The sequence below is a fragment of the Macrobrachium nipponense genome, chromosome 9, assembly GCF_015104395.2.
Source record: "Macrobrachium nipponense isolate FS-2020 chromosome 9, ASM1510439v2, whole genome shotgun sequence".
Classification (NCBI taxonomy): domain Eukaryota; kingdom Metazoa; phylum Arthropoda; class Malacostraca; order Decapoda; family Palaemonidae; genus Macrobrachium; species Macrobrachium nipponense.
In genome coordinates, this window is record NC_061110.1 from 74,265,917 (window position 1) to 74,290,038 (window position 24,122).

General features: G+C 36.7%; 1 protein-coding gene across 1 annotated transcript in view; it reads right to left on the reverse strand.

Annotated features, from left to right (window-relative positions):
- The window catches only part of LOC135218401 (uncharacterized), a 701,048-nt gene that overhangs the window by 509,845 nt on the left and 167,081 nt on the right, over positions 1 to 24,122 (reverse strand). Inside the window, exon 2 of the mRNA XM_064254700.1 lies at positions 23,504 to 23,604. Coding sequence (XP_064110770.1) covers positions 23,504 to 23,528 — 25 coding nt within the window. The 5' untranslated portion in view covers positions 23,529 to 23,604. The remainder of the gene's footprint in view (positions 1 to 23,503; positions 23,605 to 24,122) is intronic.

Genomic DNA, 24,122 nt, shown 5'->3' on the forward strand with positions numbered 1-24,122 from the left:
ATAATAACGGTGTGCAATCGTAAACTAATCTGCTATTACCTGAATCAGCTTTTTATACCTTGCGTTCATTAATAAAGAAATCTTGTCGAATGAAATCTTACGTGATTATACTATATCTTGTGAACACGTGCTAAACATCACGAAAGTTTCTTTGATATCGACATTAAAGCTAAACATTTACATAAATGGCAATTTACAGGAATATGAAGGAATATTTTTACATTTTTCAAAGACAATGCTACAGGTTGAAATTATCAAAGAAATGCGAAACTAACATGATAATAATTCAATTATATGAAAATGCAAGAACTGCCAAATAATTCATCTTAATTCTTCCCAAAAAATTTGTCACGTCCAAAGACATTGCTTGGGGTCTTTACTAAGAGATGTAGTATGGAAGAAAAATAAATGGAAATGTATGCACCACCATTATGATAAAGAAATCATAATGGCTACTGGATATGAAAATGTTTTACATGGAAATTCAATTAATTAAGAACTCAAGTATAATTCACGAACATAACTGGCCCACAGACGAAAACCAAAACAACTTTGGATTAACTACGGTAAATAGATCTGAAATATATTATATTACATGAGTAAAGATATACATGCATATTAACACCAGTATCAACACTCACGTAAATAATCTAACTACGAATTATCACTGCCAAGACCTACGCTTTTGCGGAATTTGGTACAAAATAAAACCTGCACAAGAATAAAAGCAGATATAACAGACCACAAAGATAAAATGGTATTTTTAACCCTGCAAGGAGAGCTTGTATATTCATATGACAAAACCTGGCAAGTTATCTGAGTAACGAGCATCGGGATGTCTTAAAAACTTGGCCTACTGAGCCTATTAATGAATATAAATTCGTATAATAATATATATATATATATATAAATATATTATATATATATATATATACATAGTATATTATATATATAATCTATATAAAATATATATATATATTATTATATATTATATATATATATAGTATATATATATATATATCAAAATATATTATATATATATATATATATAATATATATATATATATATGTATATATATATATAGCTTACTCGTGCTTACTTCCACATTTTTCGGGAAAATACATTAAAGAAACAATACAATCAAACCGCAGAATGTAAACGCTACACGTACTTCAATACTAACTTCATTAGTATTTATTACTTTTCCGAAATATTTAACTAACTAAAACGAATTACAAAATCTAGCATAACTTTTGCTAATAGCCTACATCCGTAAGGTCAAAACCAAATTGAATCAAAAGGATAACAAAATCAAAATATATAAATGAATTTTACTTATTCATTAAATACTATACGTACATAAGCAAAAAACAAAAAGCGAGCGAAAATTTGAAGTATAAAAATGCGGAGAAACAAAAAACTGTGCACGAAACTAACCATAAAATGAAAAGATTTACGGAAAAAAACGGTAACGCTAATTATATCGTTACACTTTTATAAAACCATTTTAAACTTCTGCCATATGTATGTATGTATGTATGTATGTATGTATATATAGCTATATATATATATGTATGTATGTAGCAGGATCCTGGTATGTACGTATTTATATATTTACTATTGAAAGAATGGCAAAATCGCGTACAATATGTAAAAACATGTCTATCTAAAAGCTTCTTATGGTAATGTATCTTACTCAGTTTTTTCACAATATTATCCATTCTTCCACAGAGCATCAATAAAAAAAATGCAGTAACCTTAAAAATTCGCTTACTTCAAAATACAATGTTGGTTTCTTAAGCCAAACCTTTTTTTCCTCTTTCTTTACAAAAAATTCCATCGTGTCCCTTAAACTGGTGTTGACATCTCAGATGTGCCAGGATACAGACACTTAGAGGAAGAATAGCCGTAATTATGATGATGCCGAGAAGGATAAAGAAAGAAAGGAGGAGGACGACGAAGACGAGTTGACATGAAAGATAATTATAAAGATAAGGAGGATATTGAAAAAGTCAATGATCAAGGAGCAGGAAGGTTAAGGGGATAACAAAGGTTATATACAGGCTTTAGGAGGAATTGAATGCATTCCATACCATATGGATAAGGATGATAATGGGAGGAGGAGGAGGAGGAGGAGGAGGAGGAGGAGGAGGAGGAGGAAGCCGATTGGAGACGAGGTCACCTCTGCATGATCAATTTATTCGAAGTCTCTCGTATTTTTGCGCTAAGCTTCGACGGGGGATGATCATAATAATTTGGCAAGGACGTAAATGACATGAATTTGTGCGTGTGTGAAAGGGTGTGATTACCCAAGGAGGGTAATGATAGGGAGGCATGGACGCCACGCCGGCCCCTGTGACAGCCGGGGACCTGCCCCGGCGTCGAGGTGTATGTGCCACCTACTCCTCCTCCTCTTGCCATTCCTCCGCCTCCTCAACATTCTGCAAAATTATGCAGATAAAAGTGGCGCTGGTCATGATGATGATGATGATGCCAGATCGCCAATGCACCTCCCACAAACAGCCATCAGAGCCGGGGACTTTTGCAATGCACAAAACCTCGCATCATCGCCTCTTGCTCTTCACGGTTCCTCCGTGATGGGCATCTCCTTCAGGGTCACCCTTCTCGTGTCATGTCGAACCATCTTGCCTCTGATCATGTCCCTTGAAATAATACCCACTGCCAGCTTGTCAACCCTGGGTATCAGATGGACTCTGCCAGTACAAAATGTTACACATTCATTCCCACCCAGACCCTTTTTCCTAATTTCATCACAAGAATTCTCTTTACGTTAAAAACAACTTTTGGGAGAGTAATTCTTTTTAGGCCCAAATTCTCTGCCGTACATTATTCCCAATAAATAAAAAGTAATTTTCATCAATAAACCAATATTTTCCTATTTAATTTAAAATTAGCAAAACAAGATTTCACATTCCTATGGCCTGATCCGCTACAATTTATGAGTGAGCGGTACTCACTAACGATCACATTCCTAATGAAAGCCAATTGGACAGGAAGTTTAAAATTTTTGCGTGTTACTAAAAAAACCTACAATTTCAAAATGGCTGCGGAAGATCAGAGAAGTAACGATCACTTTTTCATTTGCATTTCTGAACAAATGAACCAGCTAAGCAGTACACAAAACTTCCGAGGATCGTCACTCACTTTCTATGGTATTACCAGTTCGTCATTGAAAAAAAAAAAAAAAAAAAAAAAAGTGTCATCTCGATGACAATTATTCCTAACTGAAAATAACGCATCAGTTAACTGGGAACTACAAAAAGAAATCATATATCTATCGTCTCAGAGCAGAGAGATTCAGGCACGATTGCAGTCGACGCTTTCCACCACACATGGAGATACATGAATAGCAATAACAATAATGATAAATAGTTTACATACAAAACAACTGCATGATAGCTGGCATGAAATACAGTGAAAGGGAGTCACTATGCACCCGACCCATTGACGCCGAGTTCAAAATTGCAATATACATAGCCTTTGCTGACATCACCAGAACAAATTTCTCCGAACTCAAATTACCTCGTAAGTGCTTGCAACTGCTTGAGACCGTATCGTATCCTAGCTAAGAATGATGAAGGGAGCTGCATATATTCAAAAACAGGACCGCGCCTCCTAATTTAAGGTTCGGTAGATTGACATCATCCTTCGGGAAGCAGATGGTGAATGAGAAGATGTAGAGTTAACGGTGGGTTTCGGCCTTCAAAGCTATAACGGTAAATATGATTGTCCTTTAAAATGACGGATGCAGAGAGGAAATCACTTCTTGCCCTTTGCATGTTATCGTTGCGACTGTGGGGACATGAAGTCTTGCGGATTTTAGTCGAAGACCTCCAAGGTCATAACTTATTAAATCATCTCTAACGCTTGAATTCCAAATGGGATTGAAAGATCGGCAAAAATTCAAAATATTGGCAAGTATGCACTCAAAAAGAGTGGCTCCTACTTCACAGATGTAAAGCACCGTCGACAAGGAATATAAAAACCTACTTACTTATTACGATGTAAAATCGCTAATTACACATTAGGAGGCCGGTCACTTTGAGAAAACATCTATCATTTATGAAATGCAAATTATGTTTCAGTTAAAAAACTTAAGTTGAAAAAAGTCACTTACCATCAGGTGCATTTTTCAAACTCGTTTAAGCACCTGTAATAAGATTACTTTCTCGTTATCCTTCAAAGTACAATCGAATTACTTGCAATTTTTTTTTTTTTTTTTTTCCACCAATGTTTGTGCGCACCCATTGAATATTCACACACACACACACACACACACATATATATATATATATATGTATGTAGTGTGTGTGTGTGTGTGTGTGTGTGTGTGTGCGTGTGTGTGTGTGTATTTGTAATGACGGATCGATCCAGTATTTTAAGGATTTCTCTTGCAGATTTCAGCAACCGCAGCAATTATATTCTAAGAACATTAACACCTCCAAGAAACTAATAAATACATCCTGCAGAGTAGGTAGTTAAACCACTCTTTCAGAGTAATGTGAATCTTAATTAATTTAAGTAATTCTTTCGAAAGTATACTTTAATGAACATCCATCTAGATCCACAACTAAAGTCTATTCACATTCGCTTAGCAAGCAATGTGTAAATGATATATAATATATATCGATAAATGATCTATAAAATATGGATACTAAAACTATAACATTTACGACAGTTTCAACTAAAAGATTTAGGACATTTTTTGCTGAAGCCGCTAAACCACCTTATTGATCTATTATCGTATTATCCTTACCGAGATACCAGACATATACAAAGCTGCTAATGAAATTGGAATACTTCTGAGAAACACTTTGAAAGTAAAGGAAAACACACAATATGCTATCAACAACCACAAAAAGTTTTCAATATATCTTAAGTATCCTGGCATGATCCCAGTTCACTTTTAACATTTAAGAATGTTTTCCTATACATACCATCCTTAAATGTTAGTATGGTTTTGCAAAAACGCCAAGATTTGGAGCATAAATAAATAGCAAATAAAATCATAATAATTACAAATCACATCAAACTACGGAATATAACTTCAAAGAATGAAATGTTCTCTCGTATGTTCAAGGAAGTCATCAGCAGGTAAAAGAGCTTATCAATTTTTCAAGTTGATGTTCAAATCTAGCTCTTCTTACGGCAAGTAACAATCACTGGCATATGAACATTTAATTGTTCCTACCACACCTACTAATCATTCACTTCAGCCTCATTCGGCTGTTGGGCTGATGCTATTACCTGAAGGTACTGTTAAAAAAACTGATATAACAATCGTGATATAACAGTCGTCGAAATCGTCGAAAACGTAAGTCGTACAACTGTTAAACATGGAACTGTTGATAATCTTTTGCTTTCACAAATGATGAACTTATCCAAACTTATAATAACAATTGAGAGACATTAATTTTACATTACTAAGAAAAAGCCTATTCCAGCAAACTTTGTCTCCAGGATGTAATATATGAAAATGAGTAACAATGTATATCGTCTCATTTAGCCAAGAAACAGTACCTGTCAAAAATAGCAAAACACTGGTAAAAGTTCTAGACCTTGAGATACTGGTCTTTAAAAACACTGAACCAGGCCTTCTATACGCTCAAAGACATGCAAAGCAAGAATAATAAAAGTATACTGTTGTACATTATAAGTGAATCTTTAAAGAATGGGGGCACAAGAGAGATAGATGCATGAAATTAAATGCAGCTCACGCATGCGTAACAAACCTAATAGCCTACAGCTAATGAAATAAGGGTGCTGGCAAGGAGAGAGATGAACGTCATTCAAGATAATAGTTTTGTCAACCTATTATGTGTAAATTTCTAGCTCATTACTTCGTACGTTCTCTTGCAGCATTATAATGCCATTTCATAATTACAGCAATTAATAGACGTACAACGAAAAGAAAAAGTGAGTCAACGAGACAAAATATTCTTGATAGTGAATATTTTACCCTAAACACACTCTTTACATCCTCTTATATCAGAGCACATAGAATCAAAGCGCAGAACCGAGCTTGTGAACAAGGTAAACAAAAATTTGGTAGAATCTCACAATTACTGCTCAAGAATTTCCAGTAAAACAAACAAAAATGGATACCAGCAGTGAAAACAAGCCTGATAAATGATGGACGACAAATTTTTTTTATAAATAATCTAAGTATTGTTCAGCCATATTTAGTTATTCACGCATTAAATCTTTCAATTAACTTAATTTATTTTCCTTTAATTTTTTTTATTGTAGTAGGAATATATTGAAAACAGGTTCCACTGAATGTCTTTAATACTGACATTTCGGATTAACATTGAAGTAAGATTTCCATGCGTTAACTAACGTTAATGAGAAGCGTAATCCATACCTATTAACATAAAGGTTATTTCAAGCACCTATACGCATCACATGAGTTATTTGGCTTTTAGAGCAACCAATTAGTGACGTAACTATTTTATTTTAAAAAATAAAACTTGAATTAGTTCTATTCTTTTTTTCCCTTATCCATAAAATCAAAAGTTTCTAAGAAACGTGATCTCCGCCACAGGGCAAGAACCATTATATCATACATGATAAAACAAACGCTTATGTGAAAACAATTTAACAAAAGAAAATAAATGAGAGAAGTCTGGGTTCCAGGTACTTCCTCCGCAGATATTCATCACAGACTTTCCGTTCCCTGTTTTCTCATTTATATCCAAGTGCTTGCAAAGAATAAAAAGACTTCTTTGTGCTTTCGGACACACACAAAGGCAGCTCAAGTTACCAGGTTCAAGTACCCCTAATTACAGCAAGGGATCCTGCTCCTCCCCCTGCCCGAACCCCATTACCACGAACCCTTCCGACACAACAACAACTCTTTCCCAAAATCCCCTTTCACTCACAGCTATGTAGAGCAAATGCCAACAATTGATTATACGTGATGCAGTATTTTTAGCCCTCAACATTTTGATACTCTTCTTACCAAAATGAATCCTTCCCTTATGGTACACTTCAATGTCCTCTTTAGATATATGTATGTATGTATGTATGTATACATATATATATATAATATATATATATATATATATATATTTGCATGCAAGTATGTGCATGTGTGTTTACACTCACCAAATAAGCATCTATCCTATAATGACATCGTCCCAGACTCATACATACATACATACATACAGATACACACACCCACCACACACAAACATATATATATATATATATATATATATATATATATATATATATATATATATATATATATATATTATACTATAATAAATTTTTATACTCTAATTTTGAACCAGAAATGTCCTTTCCTTTTCGAATTCACATTACCTTTCGAATGACTCAGTTAAACCCAAATTTGTGCATTATGCGCGCAAGCGTCATTCCTTTCTGAGTGTGTGTGTAAAGCAACATATTTCACCAACTCTACGACCATTAAGTAAGCAGATCTGAAAAATAAGAGAAATATAAAATACCGCAAGGGAAACCCCAAAAAATTGGACCCACGGATGAGCTAAAAATTCTTGTCGAAATCTGGCTTTAAGAATAAGCCTTATTTTCCTTTTCAACTCAAAGGCGACCTTTCGATAAGAATCAGCAAAATCGCATCCTCCCAAGTTAAAAAGTAACAAATTCGCAAGTTTTACTAGCCATAAAAGCAATTCTAAAATAAAAACAAAAAGCTCTTGTGGACTGATTACAACCGGTTTATACCAAATTATACAAGTCTTCGTGAATTTATTAACTTATCTATGATCTTTAATGGAAACCTCCAGCATTATTCTACATATATTCCAACTGAAGAACAAAATATATTTCTCTCTTGACAATGCCACTTCACCAAATCAGAGTAGTAGTATATAGAATTTCGAACAATATAAAGAACATTAAGAAATTAAATTGTAATTTGTTTACACGTTTCATTATCATTACAACATCTGTAACTCACAACAAGTGCACAACTTTATGAAAGAGGCAAATCAAATTGACAATGAATAACAATCATATGAAGATGTCCTCTTTAATTGTATTCTTAAGCCAAGATACTTATTCTTAGATTGATCCTTAGTCGGGGTCGCTGTATTCAATGAACCTACGTCAGCTGTTTGTATCTTGAACAGCCCATTTCATATTTAGTTAATTAGTTTTGGAAGATGTTTAACATACGGGCCCTCCTTGACTCCAATCCTTGCTATTCATCCGGATCTAGCCATGCAACTCGAACCCAAAACTGCAGAATATACTATAGTAGGTGCCTATAGAAGATCAGACTAAGAAAATTAGTTATGGGGCCATCTACCGACATAATTGAAAGAATGGGAAGTTGAATGCCACAATCAACAACAAAAGCTGTCGTTTTGTTTTTTGATATACGAGTATGCTGTCCGAGTTTGAATCTCTTGTTTCACAGTACTCAAAACAGCCATAAAATATAAAAAATGAAGCTGATGACGTAAATGTTACTTGTGAAGTCTTCATGCTCTTAATACCGATTAAAAAATTTCTTATCAAAAATAGCATTGGATGAAAAAGGGAAAGTCGAGGGCAGTACTGGATGATCCACACTTCTACAAAATTAGAAAACAAATCAATAGCTATGCCTTGGCGAAACTGTCATGATGTCACTTCACAGAGATTATAAAATATATACGTCACCTCGCCTTGTGCTCCTAAAGTCGACTTCCTCCCTAAACCCAAAAGGGCCTAGACCCAATTCCCCACCCTTTCCCTGGAGTCCCGTCCCTTCCCTTCCCTTCCCTTCCCTTCCAGAAATCCCTCAAACCACCACCGACTGACTGACTGGGGCCGACTAATCATTCATGCCCGGTTCGTCGTAACCTATGGTCGTCAAGAATAGCGGTAGCGAGTACCACCTGCCACTTTCGACCCTTAGCCGGAGGTCGGAAGATGACGACCTGGATCGTAGCAGACAACTCCCGTCCCTGCCACTTGCAACAATTGGAGGAGAAACTGGAGCAGAGGAGGGAGGGTACGGGAGGGGCTCAGGACAATGGAAGCATGCATAAGCTTGGAACAGGGAAAAATGAGGAAGAAATGTCGCAATGCGGGTAAGTTCTTGAGGAAAACAGACCTGGAAGATGGACTGCAGAGAGAACCAAACGACAAATACGGGATAATCAGGTGAAGAAATATCACGAAAACGGAAAGGTGAAAACAGTAAAGACGAAGATATGATCGGGTTGGTAGAAGAAGAGTGACAGCAAAATAATCGCAGACGGAGTTGATAAAAAGGTGGAGAGGTGAAGCACAGTAGTTATGAAAAACAAAAAAATAAGGACATGGTATTTAACGACGAGGCGTGACAATAGGGAAGAAAAGCAAAATGAAATAAGAGATGGAGGAAGAAAAATTATACCTCCCTTTGACCTCCCGCCTCATCATCGACATCTGAAGGCTCACCGTAATGTGCTTTAACCACAGGGTACAACGGAAACAGTTACCGTGAGGACATTTTCACGTAAGTTATCATCACAATTCCTCTCTCTCTCTCTCTCTCTCTCTCTCTCTCTCTCTCTCTCTCTCTCTCAGGAAAATATTTTCCATATCAACATACACAGAATCGTATAGGTTCAAATGTTCATTATACGATTACTATTGTCTAAACTTAAAGGACAATTCTGAATTCAGTTATTGGAGCCTACTACGAAGATGCTACTGAACTAGAACTTTTCTTGTTTGTTAAATTTAGCTTTTCTACTTTTACCAACAAAAACGCTACACGTATTGAAGTTACTACAATCACAGCGTAATACTTGAAATAATCCTGGACGGTGTTAATCCTTATTATCATTAATATTTCATAGAGTAATAAGCAATAAATCTTGCATTGAATACAAAATATTCGAATTACTAGTAAACATTGACAATATAATGCTATAACTGCCCAATAATCTACCTCTATTAAGGGTATGATGTCAGTGCACCAAAAAAATGCTGAAAGCCTGAGAAATATGATAATTTTGGATCAAATTCTTACATCGGCAGCTACCATGATGACTTGAAATAAATGCCTATCAACAAGTTATTTACTGATGAATATTTTCAGAAAGGTTTCTTAAACAAGAATCTCTTGTTAATGATAATATGGTAGGTTCAGTACAACAAAACTTGGAAACAAATTTTAGATTTATAGAAATGACTATAAATTCAAGAGCCGAAAGATGCTGAATTAACTTTAAAGAGACAAATTCAGTATTCAAGAAATATGTACATAACTACATAATGAACATGATGAAACATTTTTCAACATCAGCAAAACATGCGTTCACTACCAACAGAATTATCGATCGATTAAGACATCAATAAACAATCTACTATTTTTAATAATTCCACGTAACCTGAACACAGGTAGTATCTACTCCCTGTTGTTCAGCAGAGTCTAAACACAAAATCAAAAAGTATTCCACTGGTTTACTAACATTACTTCAATAAACATAGCTTTTGTGACCAAACTCTACAGAAACCAAACTAAAATATATATGCAAGACAGAAGAGGTGTGATACTTGAATTATGCCTTACTTCGTGGCCCACAGTAGAAAGTGCTAAAGGGTCTATGCAGCGACCTTTGGTCCCCAGTTGTACAGCTTTAATTTTCAGCTGTTCCTTGCGGTCTCTATCTCTCCAGCTTCTTTAACTTTAACTCACTCCAAATTGGCTCCTCAATTTAAAACTACTACTTCGGGCTACCAATATGGAAGTAAAGAAATACCCCGTCGATTTCATTAACGTAATATATATTCAATCAAATAAAATTGATTTCCAATGCATTAATTTGTTAAAATATGGCATATAGGACATATTCATATTCTGAACTCTGGTTTGGTAATAATTTCGTGACAAGAACAATTCGGTTAACAGAACAGATGTTAACAGAGTTAACGGTTCGACATTGCCCTTCCGTTATGGTTGCTTCTAATGTTCACTAATAAAGCTCACATTCAATGACTAACACCGTTTCAACGCAAGCATGCTATTCAAATAAAATCAGTCGGTCTTCTCAAAAATTAGGTCAATTACTTATGAGAAACCAAACAATACTCTTCAGTTTCATTTAATAGACACAATACCTATCTAAATCTCATAAGCTACTTTTTTTTAAACATATTCTGTAACAGTCTTGGAAATCTTAACTAGCTGGCCTTGTTCCTCAGCACCTGGCAATCTCTCAGCTATCTCAACAGTTTAGCCTGACTTGTAATCAATTCACATTAAATTATAAAATAAAATAGCTGGCCAACTCAATTTTATTTTCGTTCTCATGTTAGGTGACTAAGAAACTAACCTTTGCGTTTATGTCTCTTTTTACGATTCGTGAACATTTGATAAACTTAACATATCGTAAAAATATTTTTGCATGGCACAGTTTTAGTGAAGGTTGCCCTCAACATCGTTCTTGTTACTGATCACCTATACAGATTTTGCAAGGTAGGATCTACAATGGATATTCAGTCCTATTTCAGTCTTCAGTAATCAATCTAACCAGGTGTCTCTTGATAATTGTATGCCTTCTAACCCGAGTATGGCAAAGAGACCGCATTAAGAGTGTCTTGAAAGTATAATGTTCACTTATCTTTTTAACTAAACTGACCTTACTAACCAACTCACTTTCGAGTCTCATTTTTTATCTAAAACTATTTACAGCAGTTCACAATACATCTGTGAATGAAGCAGACACATCTAGTAATCAGGGTGAATTATTTTCTAGATTTTTCCGTGTCTATAAATCTCAATCTTTCAGGCGCCTTTGCAACATCTGAGAATAAAGATCAGCAATTTCTCACTTCATCAACAGGTCACGTCAATAATTTTATGCCAGGTAACATCTCTAGTTTTGTGTTTGATTCATCAGTAAATAAAATGTATATAGTTTTTACATCAGGCGAGACTATCATTTTCCTGTTTTCTTCTCGCTTAAATAATTTTTTTTTTAATGAGATAAACGACAGGCTTAAGACAGATACCGACGATACACCATCATATCTTAACATTCCAGAAGAAAATGTTACCAAAAATTCATAAATGAAAATGAAAACCAGGAACACACTCACTCTGTCGAAATCAGCCGTTATGAAAGAAAACCTGAGGGGTATCAACATTCCCAAGTTAGCGAGACTCCAAAGAAATTATGGGTTTTCAACTGGCACTAAGACGGATCTAGGTGGCACGACTTAATCCCAGTACAATCCTTGTGTTCGCAACTAAACAAAAGACGCGCTTTGTCGTGGGTTATAGTGAAACAAGAAAGTACTACAACAAGCATGAACTCTCTATCTAAAATTGTACATACACAAACACACACACACACATTATATATATATATATATATATATATATATATATGTATGTATGTATGTATGTATGTATGAATGTGTGTATATATATATATATATATATATATATATATATATATATAATATATATATATATATATATATATATAGAGAGAGAGAGTAGAGAGAGAGAGAGAGAGAGAGAGAGAGAGAGAGAGAGAGAGAGAGAGAGAGAGAGAGAGAGCATATGCGCACATTTTCATCGTGAACACGTTCCTTCAAAAGAGGCCAATTCGTGTCGCCACCGTTATGGGGGAGACTTGATCCTATTTCCGGCAACGACTGTCGCGGTTACAAACAGTCAAGTGTAATCGTCTGCCTTCTGTTAACCTTAATAGTTCAGGAAACGTGTTAACAGGCACCAAAAGCGTCAACCTCTTTGCTTCCCATCCTTAACCTTTGGTGACCCAAGACTTCAGTTTTTATGTGAAATATAAATTAATGCTGGAAAAGAGAAATAAAGAACAGGAAGAAAACACAAGAGGAAATATAAAAATATATGCAATAATAAAATTAAATTGAGACGTGGAAAAAATATAAACTTTAATGACAAATGCACCAGTGCTATTGCAACCAATGTCGCCAGGTCAGACCATTACCCAAATTAGTACCTCTTTTCGTAAATGATGACCTATAAGAAAAAGGATTACAATTTCTCTCTTAAACAGAAACTTTATTAAAGTTACATTTATTAGGCCATTTGACTACGAGACGGCACTTCAAACGATGAACTAGTCTAACTGTTGTAAACTTGTTGAAAAGTTCATCTTTTCTTAACTCCCGACCGGTCACTCAAAACTATGATTACCACTTTGACATGAAAGAAATCATGCCTTGGAAGATCACGGGATGTGAATTGCGCCATTTCTACTCTTACAGAGAGAGAGAGAGAGAGAGAGAGAGAGAGAGAGAGTAGTGACGAGATGAAGAGCATCCTCTGAAGAAGACGATAATAGGCAGGGATGGAGAGCTGCCGGCCACGACCCAGATAATGAGTTCGTGAGGTGAGTTCTGAGTCGTCACTTTCGGACTTCATCTTCGGACTTCATCTCCTCACCTTGCGGCCACTCTTTTCCTCCTCTACTTGGGTCAGTCGGCATCCAAACCACTCATTCAAGTCCCACTTCCCTTCTAACATCGTCCATCACGAAACTCATAAAAAAACTAGCTTGGTACCATTTCAGCTTCAATGACACAAACCATCCAATGATTTACTTCGTATTTTTCCTTGCATGCATCGCAAATTCATTCATGGTCTGTCAGTGTACAAGTGTTAATGGAGTTATCAGCGCATGCACGGATTCAGCTTTAAAAGCATTTTCACTGGGATCTGCGTGCACTAAGTAGTATGAGGTAGTAGTAGTAGTAGTAGAGTAGCACTAAACTGACAGTAGTTTTCCCTGATTTTCAAATTCAAAAGTAATAAAAGAATATAAACAAGCAATCTTATCAACATAACGATAATAAATCTACTTATAACGTGACAAAATTTCTCTTCGTTACAAATGACCGCAATCTGAGTAGTCCTATTGTTCAGCCAAGTCGCCAAGATATCAAGCAACCGACCCCTAACCAACCGATTCTACATGCATTCAAAGGAAGAAATGGTTCTCGCAAAGGTAAATATCTTCGACATATTTCTTCCAAACTCTGAAACACACATGCCATCCATGGAAGCAGTTTTTGGCCGGGATAAGCTACTAAGCACTGAGGTCATCTGAAAGAGTTTCATTAGTAAATACTAAGTTTACAACTGGAATGAGAAAATATGGTCCCTGGCAGATAAGATTATGAGTAATAACCATGCAATTAGTGTAACAGCAGATGATCTTCTACACGCATGCATAATGGTCTAATCCTGTGTCTAGTTTCACTGAAATCCTTTAACCAAACAGGGGGGAGTTGCGATGGCAAGGTTCAACTGTGTTGGACAAATTGTAATGACTAGGTAAAAGTGGCAAACACACTGAAGGACAGATAGATGGAAGGACAGATGAACTCAGACCGTCAGAAAACAGACCGATAAAGATAAAAAGAGATGGTCTCACCCAAATTAGTTGCAGGATGACCAACGAATACAAGAGAAGATTTAGAACTCTTCCAGATTCAGAGGCAATTTCCTTATAATTTGAGCGGCGTCATATAATCTCCCTTCAAGCACATCTATGTACCAAGTTTCACTGAAATCCCTTAAACTGCGTAGGAGTAGTTGCAGTATTGCATACTATACCTTAATAACTCAGCAGGTACTGAAACTGATAGACCAATAGCATACAGGCTATATCCATTGGAAATGAAATGATACGATTTGCAAAAGATTTATTACTACAGGAACTAAAGAAATTATGTATACTTTATAACATTATGGAACAGTATGACTAACAGAGGTCAGTAATTTAAAGCACAAAGAATTTAACACCAAGAAAAAAATCTGTCTCATCTGCTACGTCAATAAACATCAAGTCTCAGTACCTACTTTCCGGCAAATTGTTAAGAAGACTAGAAAATTGAAGGCTTAAAAAAATGTTCCTTAGCTAAAACATTTTATTCGCTGCAATAACAATTCTAGGCAGTCAAATTATGAGGGACTACGAACATTAATTTTGCAGTCATACAAGAAGCATTTTTAAGTGTTCATATCTGAAGAAAAAGTCACACAGTTTTACTAAAGCTACATTAATTAAAAGAACGTTCTCAAGATTTCAGTTTTCCCAGTTAAAGATTAATCTAGCTCGTATTTGGATAAGGAAAACTAAATACATAACAAAAAAACTCGTTTGTGATCCGTGGGAACATGGATAAAAAATGTTCACTATTGAACAGTATGAGTCAACCACGCGCTCATGAACAAACACACACACACACACACACACATACACACACACACACACACACACACACATATATATAATATATATATATATATATATATATATATATATATATATTTATATATATTATATATAGATATATATTGCTACGAGCATCTGACACTTTTCTTTTGAGAATGTGGGAGAATTCAAAATATGCAAAAAATCTAAAGAACTAAAGTAACTGATTCATGTAAGGAATTAAATAAAGCAAATCCATGTTGTTTTGATATCTTGGGAAGCTGAAACAATTTTGACTTAGTTTCTCTCCCACTGTTTCCCAACAATGGCTCCTAGATGGAAAACATGGCAAATGTCATTTAAACAACATGTCAACTGTGATTCCCTGGTGAAGACCAGCTAGCAACTGAAGTCCTTCTGTTGATGCCCTGGCTTCATGTAAGCATGTTTTGTCCATAAACTAAGGTAATTGAATTGGAAGTTGTTCTGTCGGCCCTTCACCTACTATTCCTTGCACTCATTCTCTGTTCTGACTGTTTCTCATATTCCCATCCTTCTTCATTCCGTCCTCTTCAGAGACCCATGTGAGTTAATGCAATTGTGACATTCTTGTGAAATTGTTGCAGAAACTATATTAGAATTTGCTACTTTGCTAACAGTAATTTCATGGTGTTATCATAATATTGAATAATTGATAATCTTGTGTTTTGAGTAATTTTTTCTTCGCATTTATAGTTTACATAAGTTTACCGCCGTTAGTTGCCTACTTTGCAGATTCGTGTAGACCTTCCCCATTGTGTGCATCCTTAAGTTCAACAAAAACTTTCAACTCAAAGGTTTCTGCCAGGGATCTTGGGATTGTATTTATGAGATTTCAGTGGGAGCTTAACTTGCTTATAATGCTCCACCATTTAATGTTACTTATTGTTGTTAGTTTTAAGGTCTTGATCCATATTTTCATACACCATATATGGTATATTTTCTTTGATATTTTACATAGCAGTGCCATGTAGCTAGTCAGTTCTCATGTAATTTACTCTTCTTATTGCCCTATAGAATTATATTTGTACGTGGACGCATTATGTTTACCTTCAATCCTTTGAAGTAATTTTAGTTCCAAACCAGTCTGTCTATTTGACAGCCAAGATCAAAGCTTCATCCCATCTACGAATATCACCTGTGCTGACACTCCTACACCCTTACAAGTACCACCTTCATTGACACTTGCCCATTGTACACACCCATTGAGGGCCACTCAATAACTATTTGTTGATTGAAATATTGCACTATAGTAGGTGCCAATTACCTGGTTGAGAACAAAGCAAGAAAAAGCTTATTCAGAGTTCCACTGCCATTCCTTCACTATTAAATTCTCCTAACTTACCCATTCCTATGGCTACTTATGATGTAGCTGTAGTTTTATTCAAAATGTTATGGAATCTGGGTACCCCAGGAAGACAGATTTCTACCGCAGTGGTGGTCAGGATGAAGAGGCTGGCTCCACCGCCTCCCTTGGCAACCTACAGATGGAACCTCCTACCAGGGGGGGATTCCTCCCAGTCGAACCCATCCAAGTGGGGTCCCCTGATGCACCACCATTAGGTTTACCATCTCGACCATGGTGGACCCCTCCGCCCAGGGAATGCTAATTCACTAATGGAAGAATAAGATAACTTAAGATTCTACGTGGGTCTTCATACACAGACATTGACTGTAGGAATTGTGGACTTTCTGCCAGAAGGCCATGGGCTACTCATGGGTGTGGACCTTCTATCCAGACTCCAGGTTTCCTTTAAGGACCCATTACCATGTTATGACGAGGGCCCTGTGAATTCCCCGAGGAATAGCCCTAACACTTATCAAGTCCTGGAGCTTCTGGACATCTTAACAACTGCTTTTCCTGGAGCCGAGCCATCAGTCTCTCCACCCTGGCACCCTGCCAGCCCAGTCCAGAGACCACCAGTGCCAACTCCATTCAGTTCAGCCAGAAGTGGTTCCATTCCATTATCTCTGGATACAATGGATGAACACCCAGCACCACCATTACACCTATTCCCTCCCGAGATTCGAGTGGAGAGCATGTCTCACATCCCTTATGGACATGATTATCATCTTCTACCTTCAGCAGTTAGCAGCAGGCACACTGGAGCAGGAGGTCCCTGACACAGTAGGCCAGGATAATCTAGAGGCCTGCCCACTACCCTACAAACACTCGCCTCAGATGCTCACCACACTCAAATCCCTAGTACCATCCCCAACTAACCAGATGGGACTTTCACCCTCCCCAAGGGGCTGGGACACTTCTGTCTCCTAATACCACACCCCAGCCAACCAACACTGAAGGTTGGGCCAGTTGCAAATTCCCTTGATGTAACTCCCTTGGACGCAAATCCTCCTGCTTCCCTACTGCCATGTGATACCACAAAATGCATTGGAGAAGGAGGCTGGATGGGGGTGCATCAGCACACACCAATCAGAAAACCCCTACCTGTACGGGGAGGATTTCATTCCAGAGCATGGGTCACCATTTTCCCCAGGCCCAGTTTGGGGCAGTCCATTTCTGGGCCATGAGCTTCTGCCACCTGGACTTCACCTGGCCCTGCCTCTTGCTGGGCTTAGTTTAATGAACCTCATTGGAAATCCACTCCCATCGCCCAAAAGCTATAATGAGAAATATAATGGGCCACCAAAGGAACCCCACTATTCACTAGTAAGGGAGGAGTTACTTACGGCCCCTTCTATGATCCCTTGTTCCTGGAAACTGCTGGCGCTGTCTCTCAAAGCTAACACAAGAGGTGGGCCAGGTTACCTATCCTCACCATGGAGTACCCCATATATTGTGCCTGCTCTTCAAGCCCGGCAAACCTTAGGAGAATCAGCATGGATTCCAAGTAGGGGACCACCATCACCACCCATTAATTGGAAATTCAGGACACTACAGCTCATTAAGGTGTTGGCTCTATGAACACTTCTACGAAGTCTCCTTCACATTTCCCCGAATATTTACTTTTGCTATCTAGAGGTAACACTAAATATTTCACTTCCCTAAAAAAACTTGTATCATATACTAACATTTACTTTCCAGCAGTATTACAAGTGCCACACCTTGTCAGTATTAACACAAACTGAGATAATTAAAGAAACGCAAGGTGAAAGCATTTATTCCCAGTATATAAAGACATCTGTAGGGTTTGTATGAAATTATCGAGTTACATAGAGTAAAAGATAAAGGGAGGTCTGCTTAATGGTAAAGTATTGATTGAAATTTGTATTGAAAGCCTGAATTGCTAGAATTAACTTTGATGCCCATTATTTTTGTATTTGTTATATTTTGTGCTATTTTGGAGAGAGACATGGGCTAATGTTTGTTGTACAAAAAAGATCAGACATTAATGGCTGTTTGGACATCTAATGTCTTTATATACTGTGGAGGTGCTACGAGCATCTTTCTGACACTCATGCATTTTCTTTTTCTACTCACAAACTGGAGGAAGTTACTGAGGGAAGTTTCACAAACTGAGGGAAATTTTAAGAAATAAGGGAAATTTTGAGAATTAGGGAGAATTCGAAATATATATAAGAAAAATCAAAAGAACTAGAGTAACTAGTTCATGTAAGGAATAGAGTAAATCAAATCCATGTTATTTTGATATCTTGGAAAGCTGTGAGACAATTTTGGCTTGGCTTCTTTTCCATTGTGCCCCAAAAATGGCTTGTAGATGGAAACTATGTCAAATGTCATTTTAATCAGATGTCAAAAGTGACTTATCTCTGGTCGTCCCCTTGTCATATTTAGCTACCGGCCTTAAGCCGATAACAATGACATTCTACCATTGTATTTTAGTTCCAGGTCTAATTTCATAAAAGTTGTTTATAGAGATTAGCCTGTCTGACCTGACCTCTTACATGTTTGACCTGACCCTTGACCTCGCCCTAGTTGTCACAGCATCCTGCACCTGAGACTCCACCTCCTCACTCCTGCATTTCTGCTTACCAACCCAAGGCTGTCGACCCAATTAGCACGCCATTGTACCCTTTCTTTCCATACCTCCTCTGCCAGCATTCAATGGCCTTTTCAGGTACCTGACAGGATTAGCGACAGAGATGAAAGGACCCAAGGAGATCACTCCAGTTTGGACACGATATTTCCGGAACCTTCCGAAATTGGGTATAAATGTGGCATGGTATGGCCTACCAAACTGCATTCTTCCCTAGCCAGTAATCACAGTATCACGCCCGGTCTGAAGCCATGTCACATCTGACGAACTCAGCACACAGCTCTAGCATACCTGTGTCTTGGCAATGACCACGGCTAGCTTCCCCAACAACAATGCTGTCCAGAGACTTGACTCTTCCTAGAAGTCCGCCCCGGCATCCCTCTCAAAGCTGTCACACCTAAAGTGCCTGGTCACTGCCTAATGAGGAGCGCCCTTTCTGTGATTCCCTGGTGAAGACCTACAAGCCACCAAAGTCCTTCTGCTGAAGCCCTGGCTCTATCTACATGTCTCATCCAAGGACTAAGGTAATTGAATTGGAAGTTGTTCTACCAGTCCTTCACCTACCATACCTTGCACTCATTCTCTGTTCTGACTGTCTCATATTCCCACCCTTCGTCATTCTGTCTTCTTCAGAGACTCATGTGAGATAGTGCAATTGCATCATTTTTTTGAAATCAGTGCAAAAATGATTAGAATTTGCTACTTCGTAATACTGAATCATTGATAATTCTTGTGTTTTCCTCATTGCATTTACCAGTTTACGTAAGTTTACCGCTGTTGGCATTTGTGTTACAATGTTGCCTGTTTTGCAGATTCATGTAGACCTTCCCCATTATGTGCCGCCTCCTGTAAATTCAAAAGTGCCACTCAACATTTCCTCGCAGTGCCAAGTCTTGGGATAGTATTCCTGAGATTTCAGTGAAAGCTTATATTACTTACAGATAAAATCAACCATTTAATGTTTCTTATTGTTGTTAGCTTTAACGTCTCTATTCATATTTTCATGCACCATATGTGTTCTCTAGAATTAGTGGATTTTTTGCTTGCTACCTAGTGGCACATCTGCTTTGATATTGTACATAGTAGTCATTCGTGTTCCAGTTCCACGGAGCCAGTAATTTACTCTTTTGATTACCTTATAGAATTATATTTGTAATTGGACACATTACATTTACTTTCAATCCTTTGAAAGTAATTTTAGTAGTTTTATTAAGGTTTATTCTATTTTCTGATCACACCTAGTCTGTACTGTCGTTTCCAAAGGCATTGTTTCATAGAGCCAGTCTTTCTAGATTTATATATATGTAGATATATATAGATGTATATAATTATAAAAATAACTGCACTGTTAATAATGAATGTAATTAAGCTAAAATAATGACAAAAGTTTCTGTGAATATTTAGAATTTTACTGCACATAGTAGTAATATTCCGCAAATGACGGTACATTCTTCGGTAAAAGCTCTGCAGTAACAGAGCTTCATTGTGATAAAACATTTAGCCAAACAAAACACGGAAAACACTACTAGAGAAGGAAATTTCCATAGACTTAACTAAAATCCCAGACAAGACGAAAACGTTCGAACAAGATGTTGAGGTCAGAGAAAGCATTACCTGATTGAACAAACTGGAAAGCAACTGCACCGACAATTGACTGGGAGGGAACAACGGCTACGGTGACTATGCTTCACGCTCTTCAGATACCTCTCGATAAACGGTACGTTTAATTTCCTTCTTGGCAAAGCACAACAGTGTTTTCTTTCTCACAGTACAAGGTCAAGTTAGTAATACATGAAAGGCTCTGATTCCCCAAGAGATCTAAGTACCCAGCAGAACGAGAATTTAGAAAATAAAATTATATATGTTCCAATTTCCAAGCAAGATATTCGTCCCACAATATATACGCCACGCAAAGGCTTTATGGAAAAAGGTTTCCAAAATGAACTTTCACAGGAAAAAACTAGACATTTTCATGAGGGTATACATATGGGTAGTCTGACTCTCTCTCTCATCCACGCACACACACTATATAATATATATATGTATGTGTGATATATATATATATATATATATATATATATATATATATATATATATATATATATATATATATATATATATATGTGTGTCTATGCGTGGGCGCTTACCTTGAATTGGCTCCAGAAGTGTTAACCTTCTAGTTCTCAACAAGTCTTTGAATTGATGAGGCTTACAAGCCAATGCTCTCCCCAATTTTAGCTGAAACCAAAACGGTCAATGACCTGGTAGCCCACTTACTAAGAATGCCGATAAATGGTCAAATTGGATTTTTCGGGAAATGGGCCTACATAGTTCACTCTCGCTCGGGATGAATAGTGGGGCTCTACTAAGGTACAATCGCACTGATATACAAAACATTTAAACAATTAAGCATAACTAAATAAGACGATTCAGGGTTATAAATACATATCCACTAGAGAACGGATACCAGTTATTTATTCAAATTTTACTATTCATCCCAACCAGGGATATTTATCAACGAAAAACTACAAAATAGTCAACGAATGCAGTATATATTAAAAAAAAAATAGATAAAACCACAAAACTTGAAATTGCAAAAAAATGCGTTAGGTAATGACGTAACTGGTTGTAATTAAAACAACCTGAACTAAACAAGTACTGTACATCTTTGTGTTCAGATGTTCAATTTTATACATAATTACCGAGAACAGATAACACAAAGGAACAAAAGAAACAATAACAACCCCCCGCAAAGTGCACCACAAAGATGGTGAAAAACCGAAAGAACGAAAGAGAAATAGGAAGGATGAAGAAGATGGGGCGAAGCAAAGTGGGAGGAAAGTGACGAGATGACGAAAGCAGCGGCAGCATCCTTTCTGGAGCTTTCTCTATGTCAGGGCAGGTCGAGGTACCTTATAATTCCCACTTCACAGCGACTGCTTTCAGTTGTCAAGTCGGGTTTGCAAGCAAGCACGAGAGAGAGAGAGAGAGAGAGAGAGAGAGAGTGGGGACAGGACGGACGGGTGGCAACAGCGGGAGGGAAGAGGCACAGAAGGGAGAGGAAGGGTTGCAATGCGTAGGAGGAGGAGGAGGATGAGGGAAGACGAAGGTGAGGACGGAAGAAGTGGGAGTAGAGGAAAATGAAGAGGGGAAGAAAGTATAGAATGCGGTGATACCAACAGGAAGGAGGAAAAGAGGTTAGACGAAGAGGTGCCTCGAATTTAGATCTCAAAAGTTTATATACTGATAAAGCCAACGTCAGAGAGAGAGAGAGAGAGAGAGAGAGAGAGAGAGAGAGAGAGAGAGAGAGAGAGAGAGAGTTAAATCCTGGTCATGCCGCTGTATAACTGGGTCGTAATTTCAGTAAAAGTAGTTGAATGGTTTCCTTCTTTTCTCTTTTAATCATGCAATGCCCGGCATATGAGTGAAAATTTTTCTTTTCCAGCCCTATTATCTTCTGCTTGCTTTTTCCCTTCTTTCAGTCCACGCTCATCCGAGTGAAAATTACACACTGACATCTCATGAATCCTACCTCTGTCTAGACTGGAACAATAATACCCGGCTCCTGGTAGACCATTTTCTACCCTATCTGTTGTCATCAGTTTCGTTTCCTCTGTCTTCAGTAATCACAAACAACTTCACGTTAGGTATTTACATTGATTTTTATTAAAAGCTGATTTCTGTTCTATTTTCATCTTCTCTTTCCATATGGTAAGATCACGAGGATATTTCAAGCCGACTCGTTTTCATCAGATTAAAAAACTACTGCGATATATATAACCGGCTCTTGCAAGAGTTTAACCACAATCATAGTTCAATTTAACGCTAGCGTTAAGAGAAGCTTATTACACATTATCTCAATATTCCTGTAGCCTGACATCTTTGTGTGTATATATATATGTATATATATATATATATATATATATATATATATATATATATATATGTGTGTTGTGTGTGTGTGTGTGTGTGTGTGTGTGTATGTATATATAATATATATATATATATATATATATATATCTATATATATATATATATATATAGATATATATATATATATATATATATATATATATATATATATATTTAAGCTCGGTTATTTTCCTTATATTAGTTGTTCTATATTTAATCTATCGGAAAGGGTAAAAAACCGAATGACGTCATGGGATGTCTACTATTACAAGGTCTTTTTGGCTTTACCACTGTATTTTCTCATCGTAAAAATGACTTTGGTATGGGCTGATCTTACGGATACTTTTAACATAAAACAAATTTAACTTTATAAAATGTTTACTGATATTTACCTTGAATTGTCTCTAAGGAAGACATGGCTATGAAGAGAATTACCTGACTAGTTTGTGACTGTTGTGGAATTTTCCGAAATATGTGTTGCACACAGTTTATTCTGAAAAAAAAATTGAAAGATTCCATCAAAATTTATTATTTGCTGATTTTCTCGGAGTTTTCCTCCACATGATCAGTTTTGCTTATTACATTCTAAATACAACATTTAAAGAAAGTCATAAGTTTTATACGTCGATATGATTCAATAAAGATTTAGTAAAAAGATTTCCACTGAATGCAAGCCTCATCACTGGCTGATCATAATTAATGTTGACTCTTGGGTTCTTGGGTGAAGTCGTCACACCTTCAGGACGGTTGTTACCCTGCTCACTAGACAAGTGTCTCGGGACATCATTTTACACACACACACACCACACACACACACACACACACACACACACACACATATATATATATATATATTATATATATATATATATATATATATATATATATATTAGTATCTATAAAATATATATATTGTAATGACGAATCCTGCATGTTCTAGTTCATAATAAAATATGTTCCAAATAGACACTTCAGGTGAAACCTCAATTTTTAGTAGTAATATTGAAGTGA